Source organism: Theobroma cacao, chromosome 9 (assembly GCF_053813885.1).
Source record: "Theobroma cacao isolate CCN51 chromosome 9, ASM5381388v1, whole genome shotgun sequence".
Classification (NCBI taxonomy): Eukaryota; Viridiplantae; Streptophyta; class Magnoliopsida; order Malvales; family Malvaceae; genus Theobroma; species Theobroma cacao.
The window spans coordinates 50,246,901-50,260,891 of record NC_142647.1 but is presented as its reverse complement, the minus strand read 5'-3'; the positions used below and the strand labels follow the sequence as shown (position 1 = coordinate 50,260,891).

Genomic DNA, 13,991 nt, shown 5'->3' with positions numbered 1-13,991 from the left:
GGTTGTTTATGTATTTCTGAGTTTGGGAATCGTTGAAAGACAGTGAAGAAAGCCTGCAAGAGAATCCAACATCCAAACATGGTAAAGCTTAGGAAGCGACGATCCGCATAGATTCACAATCTTTTTCTCCTTTTTCTCTCTCACTCTGATCTCTGGCTGCTAAGACTTTCCCTGCAGCATCCATGTAATAAATCCGTACTACATGCCTACTTTTTTCCAACTCCACCACAACCACCTCCACTTAAACCCCAGAAGAGATAGAAGGAGAGTTGAAAAGAAAGATGTTGCCTTCTCCAATATGAGAATTGAGGTATTAAGTACTGGTTTGGCATGACAGTTGCATGGAATGTGGGGAATTTAAGCCAAAGATTTTCTGTCTGCATAGCTTGAGAATCCACTTCCAATCTTTTAAGTGTCAAGAAAAGGGGAAGTCAGGCAGGCAGACCATATCACAATCTGCTCTTGTTCCTTGCTTTTCATGGAGTGGAAGAGATACAGAAAACTAAACCTCAGCCTCAGCCACAAATCTCACTTCCTTTACTGTTTCTCCCTCTTCTTTTTTTCAGTTTGCGCACTGTTTAGCATCACCAGCACTGCAACCACTTGTCAACAAGGTATGATCTTTAATTCCCTTCCTCGTTTAAAAAGAAAAAAAAAAGAACCTTTTATACATCGGGAGATCTTAACCTCTTAATTTCCCCTGGGTCATAGTCATGGACTCAAGGAGATTTCTGTTATTTTTACTCTTTTAGTGAACAAAACTCTTTCTACCTCTACTCTGCTAGAATTCCTGTGATTATGGTAAACTGAATTTGGCTCACCAGCTATAACCCTACATAAGCACCCTGTTTTCCGAATGCAGATATCAGGTGTTCATTGACAGGTCAAGCTGATAGCATCTGTTTCCAGGTGAGTTACTTCACTTGACCCTATATATGTCAGGTCAAGCTACTTAACACCAATACATGTTTCTCAAATTCTTGCTCAAAAAAAAAAAAAGGAAAATGCAACCTTTCTGTGATCTTATACAATCATTCAAGGACAATGCAGACACCATTGTTTGTGGGTTAAAATTCTGTAAAAGAATTGGGGTGTTTTACAGAACGACAGTGCCATTAATCAGTCACGACTCATGACCATTCAAACAAAAAAAATGAACACGGCTGACAAGCGCCAAATAGGTGCAGGCCTTGGCCAGAGACCGCTGCCTTGTGAGCCTTCTGATGCATCGAATCATCTTCCATGATTAGGGCATCACGCCAGGACAGTGGTCCATATCCACGGCCCATCCTCGTGAACGCCGAACACCGAAGTGCACGGCAGCATTCGCCGCAGTAGAATTTAGAATTCTTCTTTCGTCTTTTCATGGGTCTTATCATCTCGGTAACTTGCGCCACTGCTCAGCACTTCAACGGGAAACACGTAGTCTCTAGGTTATGTGTTCCCGTGAACATTGCGGTTTTCAGGGCGCATGGTAGTTGTACGGATTGGTGAGGTGGCAGATTGGTGGAACAGAACCATAGATTTTTCTTTTGGTGGCTTCTTGTGCTAAATTATCAAGTTATAACTGGTATGACGTGATGATTAACATTCCACTGTCACAGGAAATCGCTGAGAAGAGAAAACATGAAGATAAGATGGGGTCTCTTGACATCCAAGGACTCCCTCTAACCCTGGCCAGGAGATTTTTGAGCGGCCCCGGATCATCACCGCCACGGTGCACTTCAAAGTGCGGCAATTGCACGCCGTGCAAGCCAGTTCACGTGCCAGTGCCGCCCGGAACACCGGTGACTGCGGAGTATTACCCAGAAGCATGGAGGTGCAAATGTGGCAACAAGTTGTACATGCCATGATGCTTTTAATTTTGTTTGGTCACAAAAACATGTCTACTGCATGTGACCAGGACACTGAAGAGACAATTCCTGGTTTTCACTGTGATGAAAATTTGACCTTGAACAAGAATATAGTGTTTTTTACTTTATGTAAACAACTGTAGCATACACTTATATAGTATGGGTTAATCAACAGATTCAGATGAGCACTTATGTGAAAAATGGTTAGTGTCAATTTATTATATCTTGAAATGCTTTAGAGCCATTGGTTTTTGAGTCTTGAGTTTTGTTCTGATTACTCAAGAGCCGAGTCTGGCTTATTGGCATAAATGCTGCAGATTCTTTGACAGCAACCCGCTCCCTGATCATGCTGCTCCGATAGAATTTTGTATCCGTTGCTTGATTGTCAACTTCAAAACAACATACTCCAGCAATACTACCTGTCTTAACTGCATGCGCACTTAACCAAAAGTTTTTCTAAGCTTGATGGTAAAACGTACGTACAGATGCAAGATTAGCGTTATAGCGTATGAGATATTTTGTTCTTTTTGAACTTTTTGAGAGAGAGAGAGAGAGAGTTTTGTAAACTTAATCGCAAGGAATTCCCAAATTGGGGGACTCTGAATCCCTGATAGATCTGCGACTGTGTGGGGAAGCACCGCAGCAGGAAGAACGCTATGGTCCATTACATCAGAATGGAGTAGTCTTGCTACTCTGACCAAAACTTTGCTAGTCCAAAAGAAGAACAAAAGTCTTGGTATTGGTTAAAGCCGTAGAGGACCTGTCTCTTGATCAGGACTAGACCAATATGCAATCAAAGGAGATGAGCAGTACAAAAGCGATATCTTATTCTATGCATATGAAATAAAATTACATGATAACACATGATTCCATGGAAAACTTGCATTTTTCTTTTTCAACTCACTTCACAGCTTGTGTCAAGATGCATGACTCTGGCCCAAAACTCCCAGCGCATGGCATAGCCCGATTCGGTTAATATTGGGTCACCAGTGCCGGAGAAAACATCAGAAGTTTTTATCCTCTAATATGTCATGGGTTAAAACCCAAAGGACTCTTTATGCCATGGACCCAGAGAACTTCAACAGCAAACAATTTCCATTTTTTTTTTATAAAAGAAAGTGTGGAGGCTTAAATAAGAAAGGTCAATTTAATTTAATGCGTCCACATAAGTATTTCTAACTTCTGCCTTCGGCTTTACTTTTGGAAACTTTCAATTCCAGGCCTTTGATATCACTTCTAGACCTTATTTTTTCAGCTTTACTTTTGGTGGCTTGCAGTTAAAGATTGGCCCACGCGTCGGCAGGAGATTTAGAGAGATGGAACATTAGTTTTGCTTGATTTCAAAGGAAGGAAAAACAAGACAAACATCGATTGGCTTGGCATCGCAGTTTACTTGGAAGAGGAGTTTCCTAATTGTTGGGGCCTTGAAACTGTTCATGTGTTGGCTCAGCCATGGTAACGATGGCAGTAGAAACCATTTCTTGGCAAAATATTTCAGGTTTTTTTTTTCATAATTAAAAAAGAGTGATTCGAATCTTATCCTTAAGATAGAAAGATTATATATCAATTGCTGAACTAAATGCTCGGATGTAAAATATTTCAGATTAAGTACTTTTTTCTTACCCATACTTAGTTTAATATTGGAGACAGTAAATATCTCTAAGCCATTAACTCGTAAGAAACCAGCACTAATAAGTTAGAAACAGAGTCTGGGTGTTTAACATATATGGGTCCAGCACTTGGGAAATCAACATCAAAAGTAGAAGTAGGCCACCTACTTGACCCAAATGGCAAGTGCTCCTCACTCCATCAGTTTCCCAGCAATAACTGTGAGACGGACTCCTAGCTTAAAGAAACTAGGGATGGAATCCCCATGACGCATGGCGATTTGGACTGTTTCTCGGCTTTCAAAAGCTAATAAGATTTTTGTCTTCGCAGGGTGTGGGGGGCAAGCGAGTCTAATGTCCACCCAGATTCTCAAGCATGAAACATGCGATGTTCGTTTGCCTTTGTAGAAAGCTTCAAAATCAAAGTGCAACAGAGGAGAAGTTTCTTTCCTGCAGTCCCATTATTCACGTGAAATTTTCTACAAATAGGCTCGACAGGCCAAGCAGTTTTGGACAAATCATCGAAGAAGGAAACGACAAGTCGTACTGGGAGGACTTTGAAGTTGAAGTGACTGTAACAAGTGGAGAGGTTTGCTGATGATATGGATCAAAGATAGTCAAGGGGGAGCTAAGAGCTAAGGGCTAAGCTAGCTTGCAGCAGCTTCCGCGAAATATCAAAGCAAACCTGTCATTTGTCACCCACAAAATGAAACCTCTGCATGGAGCTAACAATTTTAATCCTGTGTTGCTCATGATTCTAATTATTCTACAACTTGCAAAGATTTCTTGCCCTGGAATGCTTAAAAAACGTAGGTTTCGTCTGTTTGATTAGTTTCGTATAAATGCCAGTAGGCAGAATGTCGATTAAGGACTACCTACCCCTTGCATTTTGAGCTTGTAATATACTAGTAGTAGTGTATAAAAGCAAAGTACACCATTCGTGTTTTCTTTAAAAAATTGATGTTGTTGGTAAATCAATTTAGTTTTCCTGACAATGACAGGATGAATCTACTACATATAACACCAATGGTGGAGTCCGGATTTCATATTCAAAGATATCAAAATAATGTTATTGGAGCAAAATTATAATTTTTTTTAAAAAAGATAAAGACAAAATGATAAACTTAAAAAAAATAAAAAGAAATTATAAAATCTTAAACGTCCTCTATCGGTCTAGGTCTAACATGATAAATTATCTTTTATATTAAGCTAACATTCAATCGATTTCAATTATTTTTTTAAAAGAATTGATTAACTCAAATTCTAAACTTTTAAAATGGTATTAATTAAACCGACGAGCGAATGTTGGTCTAAATGTTCAACACAATAAACTATTTGATTAGCATAAAATAGCACCAAGTTAAGCTCATGTATGGCTGAGTCAGCTCTGTCCCATATAGATAGAGATGCTAATCTATTAAGCAGCTGGTGAATTATTTGTATACGAGGCAATGGATATATGTATTAAACGATGCTACACCAAAGTACGATCCATTGAATTTGAAGAATTATACATAAAGTAGTGCAAAGAGTAATGATGCTCAGCGTTGCCACATAGATCATGATGGATGATGTACAGCTAAACCCAGGAACACAATGGTCCAAATCTTCACAGCTTCAAACCTAACAGTCCAAGTCGTGGATGCTTGCTAGAGTGATATTCGACACTTCTGAGCCAGGGCCTAAGCGTATGACCCAATCACCTTCGCTGCTGCCATATATACTCTCAATGTCCCTACCAATACATTTTTTGCCGCTTAGCTTGTTTCAAACATTTCGCTGTTCATATTGGGGCTAGGCTACCCCTTTTGTCTTGCATTTCACATTTGGTGTCCAAAAGAATGGCAAACGAATCAAAATTTGACAAACGATTTTGAATTTTCACGGGCAAAGGCTCAATATTTTTGGCATCAGATCCATTACCTTTTTAAAATCTTCTACTTAGCTGGTAGGAGATTGAAATACTTCACTTATTTTAAGTTTTCAATTTTTTTTTTATTTAGTTCTTATATGAGGTGGAAACCGTCGTGGCAAACCTCAACGGGTTGCTTGTCTGTTGTCAACTCCCTCTCCCAATAATCACACGCCACGTCCGAGACAAGGACCGCCCTTTTTGTCTAAAAAAGAATTAAAAGGGAAAAAGAAAAATGAAAATATGGGAAACGGGGGTGAACACAGTCCGGAAGAGTCCCGCGTAATGGAAAGAGAAAGTTGCCTCCCGTAAGGCAATAAATAGTCAAGGCTACCCACCCTCCCCGAAACTTCCACCGTCAAACACGCATTCCCTCTAGAATCCTTCAACTTTTGAAGGAAAACTTGTCCATTCAAAACACAATTATTACACAACTCTGCAACGTTCATCTCTCTAAAGCAAATACTCCGATTTTCGTTTGTTTTGAAAGAAATCAGGGGCAGGGAAATCAATCTTTGATTCCCACTCGCCGAGTTTACACTAATCCTTTTGCCCTCCTGAAGGAACCTGCTCGTCCGGTTCGATCTCTGGCTGCACCACCTATGCCAGAGATCGAACATTTCCCAGAAAACGCCCTGTTCGGAAAATACGAGCTCGGCAGACTCCTGGGGTGCGGCGCCTTCGCCAAGGTTTATCATGCCAGAAATGTCCGCAGCGGGCAGAGCGTGGCCATTAAGGTCATCAATAAAAAGAAGCTGTCCAGCACCAACTTGATGTCCAACATCAAGCGGGAGATCTCCATCATGAGTCGCTTGAACCACCCTTACATCGTCAAACTGTACGAGGTTTTGGCCACCAAGACTAAGATCTATTTCGTGATGGAATTCATCAAAGGTGGAGAATTGTTTGCTAAGGTTGCTAAAGGAAGGTTCAGCGAAGATCTCAGCCGTAAGTATTTCCAGCAGCTCATCTCGGCCGTCGGGTACTGCCACTCCCGCGGGGTTTTCCACCGTGATTTGAAACCTGAAAACCTTCTCGTTGACGAGAACGGGAATTTGAAGGTTTCCGATTTCGGTCTCAGCGCCGTTACCGATCAGATCCGACCCGACGGGCTGTTGCACACCTTGTGTGGCACCCCAGCTTACGTTGCACCGGAGATCTTGACCAAAAAAGGGTATGATGGAGCTAAGGTGGACGTGTGGTCATGCGGAGTCATCCTCTTCGTGCTGAACGCGGGTTTCTTGCCTTTCAATGATCCGAATCTCATGGTTATGTACAAGAAAATCTACAAAGGTGAGTTTCGGTGTCCCAAATGGATGTCGAGCGATCTCAGGCGGTTCCTGTCTCGGCTTCTGGACACGAATCCGGAGACACGGATCACGATTCATGAGATCCTGAAAGACCCATGGTTCAGGAAGGGTTACAAGGAACCCAAGTTCCATGAAGAGTATGACAAGGTTGACAAGGATGAACCTCAGGTTACCAGCCTGAACGCATTCGATTTGATATCATTCTCATCCGGTTTGGACCTGTCCGGTTTGTTCGACAACTCCCATGGTTCAGTCAGTGACGGCGAACGCTTCATATCAAGGGAGTCGCCTGAGAAATTGGTGGAAAAAGTGGAGGAGGTCGCCAAGGCCGAGAAGTTCAGGGTGAGGAGGAAGAAAGAATGGGGCGTTGAATTGGAGGGGCAAAATGGAAGTTTCGCAATAGCGGTTGTGGTTTACAGGTTAACCGATGAACTCGTTGTCGTAGAAGCCAAGAGAACAGGCGGCGATGCCCAATTCTACAATGATACTTGGAACAACAAGATTAGACCTGCGCTGACGGAAAACCAGGTGACCGGCAACTGAAAATCCCACCCTTTTCACGCGTGTTTAATTCCATTATAGGTGTATTTCAATCCAAAAAAAAAAGGGAAAAATGGTGTCTGAAGGAATACACTAACAAAAGACAGAAGTGACTTTTGTCGAGAGCATGAATCTCCCAAGTTCGAAGAGAGGTAAAGATTACTACAAGCAGTTACAATTATGCGGTCGTATGTATGTTAGCAGCAATTTGGAATAAAGATGAGTGAGGTTGGTGTAATGGGGTGTTTTTGTTTCTTCTTTTCATGGATTAACAAAATTCCCCAACATATGTTTTGTTACAATTATATTTCTCTTGTATATACTTCTTTTTTGTGTATATAAGGGCAGCAAAAAAGAGAATAAATAATGGAAGGATGGCAATCTCCATCATTTCATCTGTGTGTCTGTTGTTTTATTTTCTCTTCTTCTGAGTCATGAGTGTTTGCCCTTGTCTTTGTGTTCCTTACTTAATGTTATGTGTATCTTCTATAACAATTGTTCTTTTCTTTTGCTTTACTTATTCTTTCTTTCTATGTAAACACTATTTGGTTGTCATAGATCCCACATTCAGTACTCTTTTTCGCTTTTTATTCGGATTTGATCCTTCAAATTTTGAGTGCTGCGAAGTTCTTGTCGAAAAAGGACAGTATTAAATTAGAAACATTGGATTTTGGTTAGTACCAAATAGTAAAGGTAAAATGTTCACATATAAAGTAATAATATTTGAAGGCAGATCAGCAATGATTGTTTACTAAGCTGTAATGGGCATAATGTTAGCATAGATTATTATAGATAAAACGACACCTTGTTTGGAGGCTTGTTTTGTTGGTGAAGGAGTACATAATTCTTTGAGCACAGCTCAATTCATGGCGGCCCAGGTTCTGTATATTTTCCTTTATAAATGGCTTCAATTATTGGTTTCTGGTGAAATTTCAGGAGTTGCACTACTTACCATGCCTGCTGCCTGCTGTCCTGCCATCCTTCGATAAAACAAAGATGTAACAAAGTAACAACTTGAGGTGAAAACAGAATCCGATGAGACCCGAAATGTACTGAAAGAGTATTAAAGCAATTTCAAGCAAAGGGTACCCAAAATGCTCTTTGGTTTCATGATTAACCCAACCTTTTCTATGATTTTCTGACAAAGCAAGTAATGATGCAGCAAATCAAAATGTTGGTCGTGGACCCTTTTGCCACAATCAAATGATTGGCTGTAATGGAGGAAAATTGTCCTCTTGGCCACTTGCAATGATCCTACAATTTTTAAATTTCCTACATTGTAGTCAAAGCTGTATTCCAATATAGTTTGTAAAATTCAAAGCACATGCTTCCATGTTATTGTCTTATTGATCAATCTCTTTGCTAATGTTGGGAAAGTTTTAACCTGAGTTGGGTCTTAGGAATGCTCGTCAAAACAGTTGGAAGCGTTCTAGCCACTGCTCACGTCGTAAGTTGGATTTGGAATATTGGTTTGGTTGGTGGCCTCTCCTCTCCTCTCCTCTCCTCTTCTTTCTATTCACACATTGCTAAATTGTTAATACTAGCTTTTCACATAGGAATGTCCACGGTAATTTTTATCCAGATATTTACAGTGCCCCGCTCAATTATATAGAGTTTATATCTTTTATTTGGATTTGAGATCAATTTGAGTATAAATTTTAGTACGTGTTTCAAATTTGAGTAGAGTACAAGTATTACCCATCAAACATCTTATACCTAAATTTAATTATCTAAATATCTGAATTATATTGGGTATTCGTACCTTAAATTCGATTATATATATTACAAATATAATTTGTTTGTTACTTTTACTAGCAAATTGAATAAAATTAATATTTGATATACTGACAATAGATAAAAGAAAAAAATCTACCTTTTATTTCCTTCAAAATGCTAAGGTCCCAAAATGGTATTAAGTTTTAATATCAACTTTTTATTTTTTTCCAAAATAATAAAACATTGCGGTGTCAAGAGCATCAAATATTAATCCAATTGAATATTGTAGATTTGCAATCTAATTTCTTTGGGTTTGGGTTACTTAATCGAGAATCCACGGTCAGATTGAAAAATTTGACTTGGTAAATCAGATAATTAATGTGTTTGAATAGTATTTAGGATATTAAGATACGAGTATAGATAATATTTTCAAAATTTATTCAAATAATTATAAGATTAATTAATAAAATTTAAAATAAAATACTTCTGGGAACCACCAACAAGTGGGCCAAATTCAGAAAGAAAGCCCAGTGGCTAAAATGCATGGGCTAGGACTATCGGCAAAGGAAAGCATTTAGTCCAAAGTTGTGTTTGGCCCGAGTAATTGTTCAGCTGCAAAGTCTGGCCCCATTCCACTCTACTCTTCCAACTTCCAAGTAGGGCAGAATCACCATGGACAGTGAACGCAAACAAAACAGAGAGCGGCATAGGTAGCCTAGCCGTTCATGGAGACAAATGAACTGAAGAAAGTCTGTTGCAAAGGTACGATATCATCTTCCGGGTTTTAAAAGTTTTCCAACTTTGTTCCTAGGAACCAATTGGTTTTTGGTTTTGGTGAAGTGGTAAGTTGAGAATGTCTGGAGAGGCAGGCTTAAGGCGTAAGTTGAATAAGCAACTAAAGACTGTCATAGGGAAACCTAAGAATTACATTTACAGAGAAGGAACTAAAAGCAGTGTTGGAAAGGGTGGTGTTATTGGTGGGAAGCGCAGCTCCAGTACGGGCTCTAAGAGTAGAAAACGTAGTACTAATAATAGATATGGAGTTGTAGAAGGAAGTGATGACGGGGAGGTTGATTTTGAGGAAAAGCAGACTAAAGCTGTAAATTTTGATAGGAGAAGGAAGCGAGTTGATGCTGAGCAGTTAATGTCGTATGAGAATGTAGAGGCAACCGGTAGGAAGGCTTCATCTAAGAAGCAGCAGAAGATGGTCAATGGCGACTTAAGCAGAGGGAGAAAAGGCAATGACAAAGCAATTCGCTCAATCTGGGTTTCTCGCACACTAGAGGATGCTACTTCTACTAGAAAAGCTACTTCTCGTAATGCTAAGAAGGTAGGCAGAAGTGCAAAAGAGGTAGATGAAATGGATAGTGCTTCAAATGATTCATCGAAGAAACATGCCAAACCCAAAGCCAAAGCCAACTCAAGAAGGCGTTTGGATCACAGCTCCAATGCTTCTGCTTTAACTTCTGCTAAGAAAACAGTTCGGGATAAGAAAAGCTTAAATAATGATTCAGAAGTTCTTGATGATCAGCCAAGGAAAAAAAAGCGGGTAATTCGGTTAGATCCTTATGATATCTCAAACAAGCGGCTAGATGATGGCATTGCTATTGATGGTTGGTATTTCCTTACACTTTCTCCAACATGTATGGATTTTTTATATTTGCAATGCCCTTCCTTCTGCTAATTATACTTGTTTGAGTTTAAGTAGATTTCTTTTGACCTTCTCGTTGCTGTTTCTTAATTCCTGTCCAGAAAGTACAAAAGAGAAGAAAAAAGATTTGGAGGAAAATGCTGCCTTGTCAAGAAATGCACAATTCCGTGCAATACAGCCCAGTCCCTCCATCCTTTCCTTTGTTGAAGATAATGTAATTTGAATGCGCAAAGCCTTGAGATGTTTAAATTCACATCTTTTCATGCCATCATTATCTTGCATTCTGATTCTTGATACTCTTATTTACAGTTGTTAGGCCGTAGACGTCCAATTGAGATCCAGAGAGCAGGCTACAACACTGAGCTTTCAGCCCCATTAGACAATATCCCTTTTTCTACCAATCCTGAAAGGGAACGCATCGAGGAAAATGTATGTTTGTGATTAAAGTGATGAGTAGCTAAAAGATGCTGCTGTTTTCATCTATGATCCATTTCTTTGCAGATATTTAGGAATAAGTTGCAGTTTTTTGCTGCTGCAAAGGTTTCATCATCATTTCCAGCTCCTGATGCTTCAGAGATTGCATTTGCAGGTAGACAGCTGAAATTTTCTTTCTTTCCTTCATGATTTTCTGGTTTGCAGTTTTGTACTGGACACTCTTTTTGTTGAATTTGTTTGGTTAGATTTATGGCTTCAGAGGAGTTTACTTGCCCATTATTACTTGTTAATTTCTCATATCTCACCACCAATTGAAAAAGTCTTTAGTTCTCAGTCTATAGCTATTTTAAGTCTCACGTGGGAAAGGTGTACTCCAAAAACTATAGCATACTGTGTTCTCAGACTCTGTGGTGGATTACAATGAAATTGCTGGAAGGGTTTTGTTTATCCGCAGTCTGTACTTTCTTACATGTTAAATAAATTTTTTGGAGAGATGGGATTGTCTTGTTAGTCTCTGTTAAGCTGGTTTGCGACTTTGTAGACTATCTGGTCAATATTTGTTTTGAGGTCCCATATGACAGCTTTTTATAGTCTTAGAAAGTTTATATATGTATATTTATCTCAAGAAATGACACATCTTTACTGCCCTTGTTAGGGAGGTCAAATGTTGGGAAATCATCACTACTTAATGCACTCACCAGACAATGGGGTGTTGTACGGACATCCGACAAACCAGGCCATACTCAGGTGCTGTCAATTTTCATAAAAACTATTTTTACAATTTCCTGGGAATATCTCCATTTGCAATGGTTACAAAAGCTGTTTTGTTGCAGACCATTAATTTCTTCAAGCTGGGATCAAAGCTCTGCCTGGTTGATTTGCCTGGCTATGGCTTTGCCTATGCAAAGGAAGAAGTTAAGGAGGCATGGGAGGAGCTAGTGAGTACATGATATCTGAATCCATTCTTTTCCTGCAACCACCTTGTTTTTTAATTCAACTATCTAGGATATTTTAACACCTCGGTGGTGGTGAATACCAGAATTACTATGTGACTGTCACCAGTTATCAGATTGCTAGATAGGTTTGACTTGTTTGGTCGGTAGTCGGACATTGTAGACGTCTGTTGTTGCTGAACTGTTCAAGTGTTAGGCAAGTTCTGTGTGTATGATTGGTAAGTATCTCTAAATGGTGGAAGGTTGAAATTATTGGTTTGGAGTGTTTTCTGAGTTGAACATTGAGAAGTGACTTAGTTAAAGAATCTGAGTGTAGGCTTAAAGGTTTTCCTTGTTAATTTCTTTATTGTCAAAAATAATTAAGTATGACCCAACCTCTTGTCATTAAAATTTTGCAGGTGAAGGAGTATGTTTCGACAAGAGTTGGTCTAAAACGAGTATGCCTTCTCATTGACACAAAGTGGGGCATGAAGCCTAGAGATAATGAACTCATTGATTTAATGGAAAGGTAAACATTCTCTCAATTTTAATTTGGTGATTTTTGAGCTGGTGGCTATAAGTTTAAATTGATGATCCATGCAATCACCACCTCACATTTTTGACCTGGTGAAGTATTTGGTATTCTGGCCACCATGTGGAAAGGTGAGTAATTCTATTTCATTCGCATAAAAATGCACAAGGCATGAAGTAAGAAGAAACTTGATATCTGCCCCCATTTTCTCAATGTATCAATCTGGTATTATAGTTGTAACTAGGAGAACATAAACCTCATTAGTAGCGTGGCATGTATTTTATTTTTGTTGATTTTTCATTTATTAATGTACAGATCTCAAACAAAATACCAGATTGTCTTAACCAAGACAGATACAGTGTTCCCAATTGATGTGGCACGTCGTGCAATGCAAATTGAAGAGGTGAACTTTATGCATTTATGTGTGCATTTTCATTAAAATTTGCATCCTCTCCTTTGAGACTAACCAGTTTCTAAAAACCATTTGGTTTTGCAGAGCCTCAAGGCACATAGATCTGTAGTTCAACCTGTGGTATGAAGAAACACATTTGTTTCCCTCTATGCTGTTCTGTGAGTTATTGTAAGTCAGAAGGGGCCTAAATAATTGGATTTTGGATTTATTTCAGATGATGGTGAGCTCAAAATCTGGAGCTGGTATCCGAAGTTTAAGAACAGTCCTATCTAAGATTGCACGGTTTGCCAAGCTCTAATTCTAGCCAGGTGGTTTTTTTGCTTCTTTTTCATTTGCTTGTCTTCTGTATTTCTAACTAGCAACTTTATTAAGTTAAAAATTTTGGGCTTCTTTAGATCAGAACTTTATTTGTCTCCTGTAATTGCCTGGTATCTACTAACCAATGCATCTGAATCACTTCCAATTAGACAGAGTTACCTTCTAACTAGCTTTATGCACGTCTTATATATTAACCTCAACTCATTCTCTTGCCTCTTCTGCTTATTGAATTGTACTCTTATTCCCTTGCAGGACGTGTCCTACTGCATATTTAACTGTTTGACTTGGAACTGGCAAGATGAAAAACTAAAAGGCAGAGGGTACGACTGGATTTGATATCACATGACCTGTCGACCTGCCTTTGTCATTGTCAGCTCGAAGTATATTCAATCAGCAAAAGAAGCTAAACAGGAGTTGATGTTATTATAGAAAGAGGTATTGGTGGCTCGTCGGTCCTTCTATAGCATCAGAAGAAATTATTTAGTTCTTCTCTTTGAGGGATGAGATCTATTCTAGCTATGATAAAGTTACAGATTAGAAGCTACCAGATGTTGGAATGAACTTGTACTTCCAAAAGAAACCAAAATGAAACTGTGGATTCAATTAATTTTATTGCCTTAAAAGGCGAAAACTTATTGAATTATGTAGGGTAAAACTGCTATGGACTGAGAGTGCTTAACTAAAAATGCGATTGAATTATACTAGTCAAAAGATTGCCAAAAGCCCGATGGGTGCCAATGTGGGGAGGTGAATGGAAGTCTTTGTCAATACCC

General features: G+C 39.2%; 3 protein-coding genes across 3 annotated transcripts; all 3 read left to right on the top strand.

The window, feature by feature from the left end:
* The first annotated feature begins 245 nt into the window (after positions 1-245).
* Positions 246-2,054, top strand: LOC18591076 (EPIDERMAL PATTERNING FACTOR-like protein 6). Its single transcript, XM_018127131.2, has 3 exons — positions 246-614; positions 863-909; positions 1,605-2,054. The coding sequence occupies exons 1-3, from the start codon at positions 479-481 to the stop codon at positions 1,851-1,853; spliced, it is 432 nt and encodes a 143-aa protein (XP_017982620.2). The 5' UTR covers positions 246-478; the 3' UTR covers positions 1,854-2,054.
* Positions 2,055-5,623: 3,569 nt separating this feature from the next.
* SIP4 (SOS3-interacting protein 4) lies at positions 5,624-7,619 on the top strand. The gene has a single exon (XM_007016997.3). The coding sequence runs from the start codon at positions 5,975-5,977 to the stop codon at positions 7,223-7,225; it is 1,251 nt and encodes a 416-aa protein (XP_007017059.3). The 5' UTR covers positions 5,624-5,974; the 3' UTR covers positions 7,226-7,619.
* Positions 7,620-9,544: 1,925 nt separating this feature from the next.
* Positions 9,545-13,929, top strand: LOC18591073 (P-loop containing nucleoside triphosphate hydrolases superfamily protein). The gene is made up of 11 exons (XM_007016988.3): positions 9,545-10,551; positions 10,691-10,803; positions 10,899-11,018; positions 11,091-11,178; positions 11,680-11,771; positions 11,858-11,962; positions 12,376-12,485; positions 12,804-12,891; positions 12,985-13,020; positions 13,115-13,208; positions 13,471-13,929. Exons 1-10 carry the CDS (start codon positions 9,792-9,794, stop codon positions 13,196-13,198), a joined length of 1,596 nt encoding a protein of 531 aa, XP_007017050.2. The 5' UTR covers positions 9,545-9,791; the 3' UTR covers positions 13,199-13,208; positions 13,471-13,929.
* Positions 13,930-13,991: the final 62 nt, after the last annotated feature.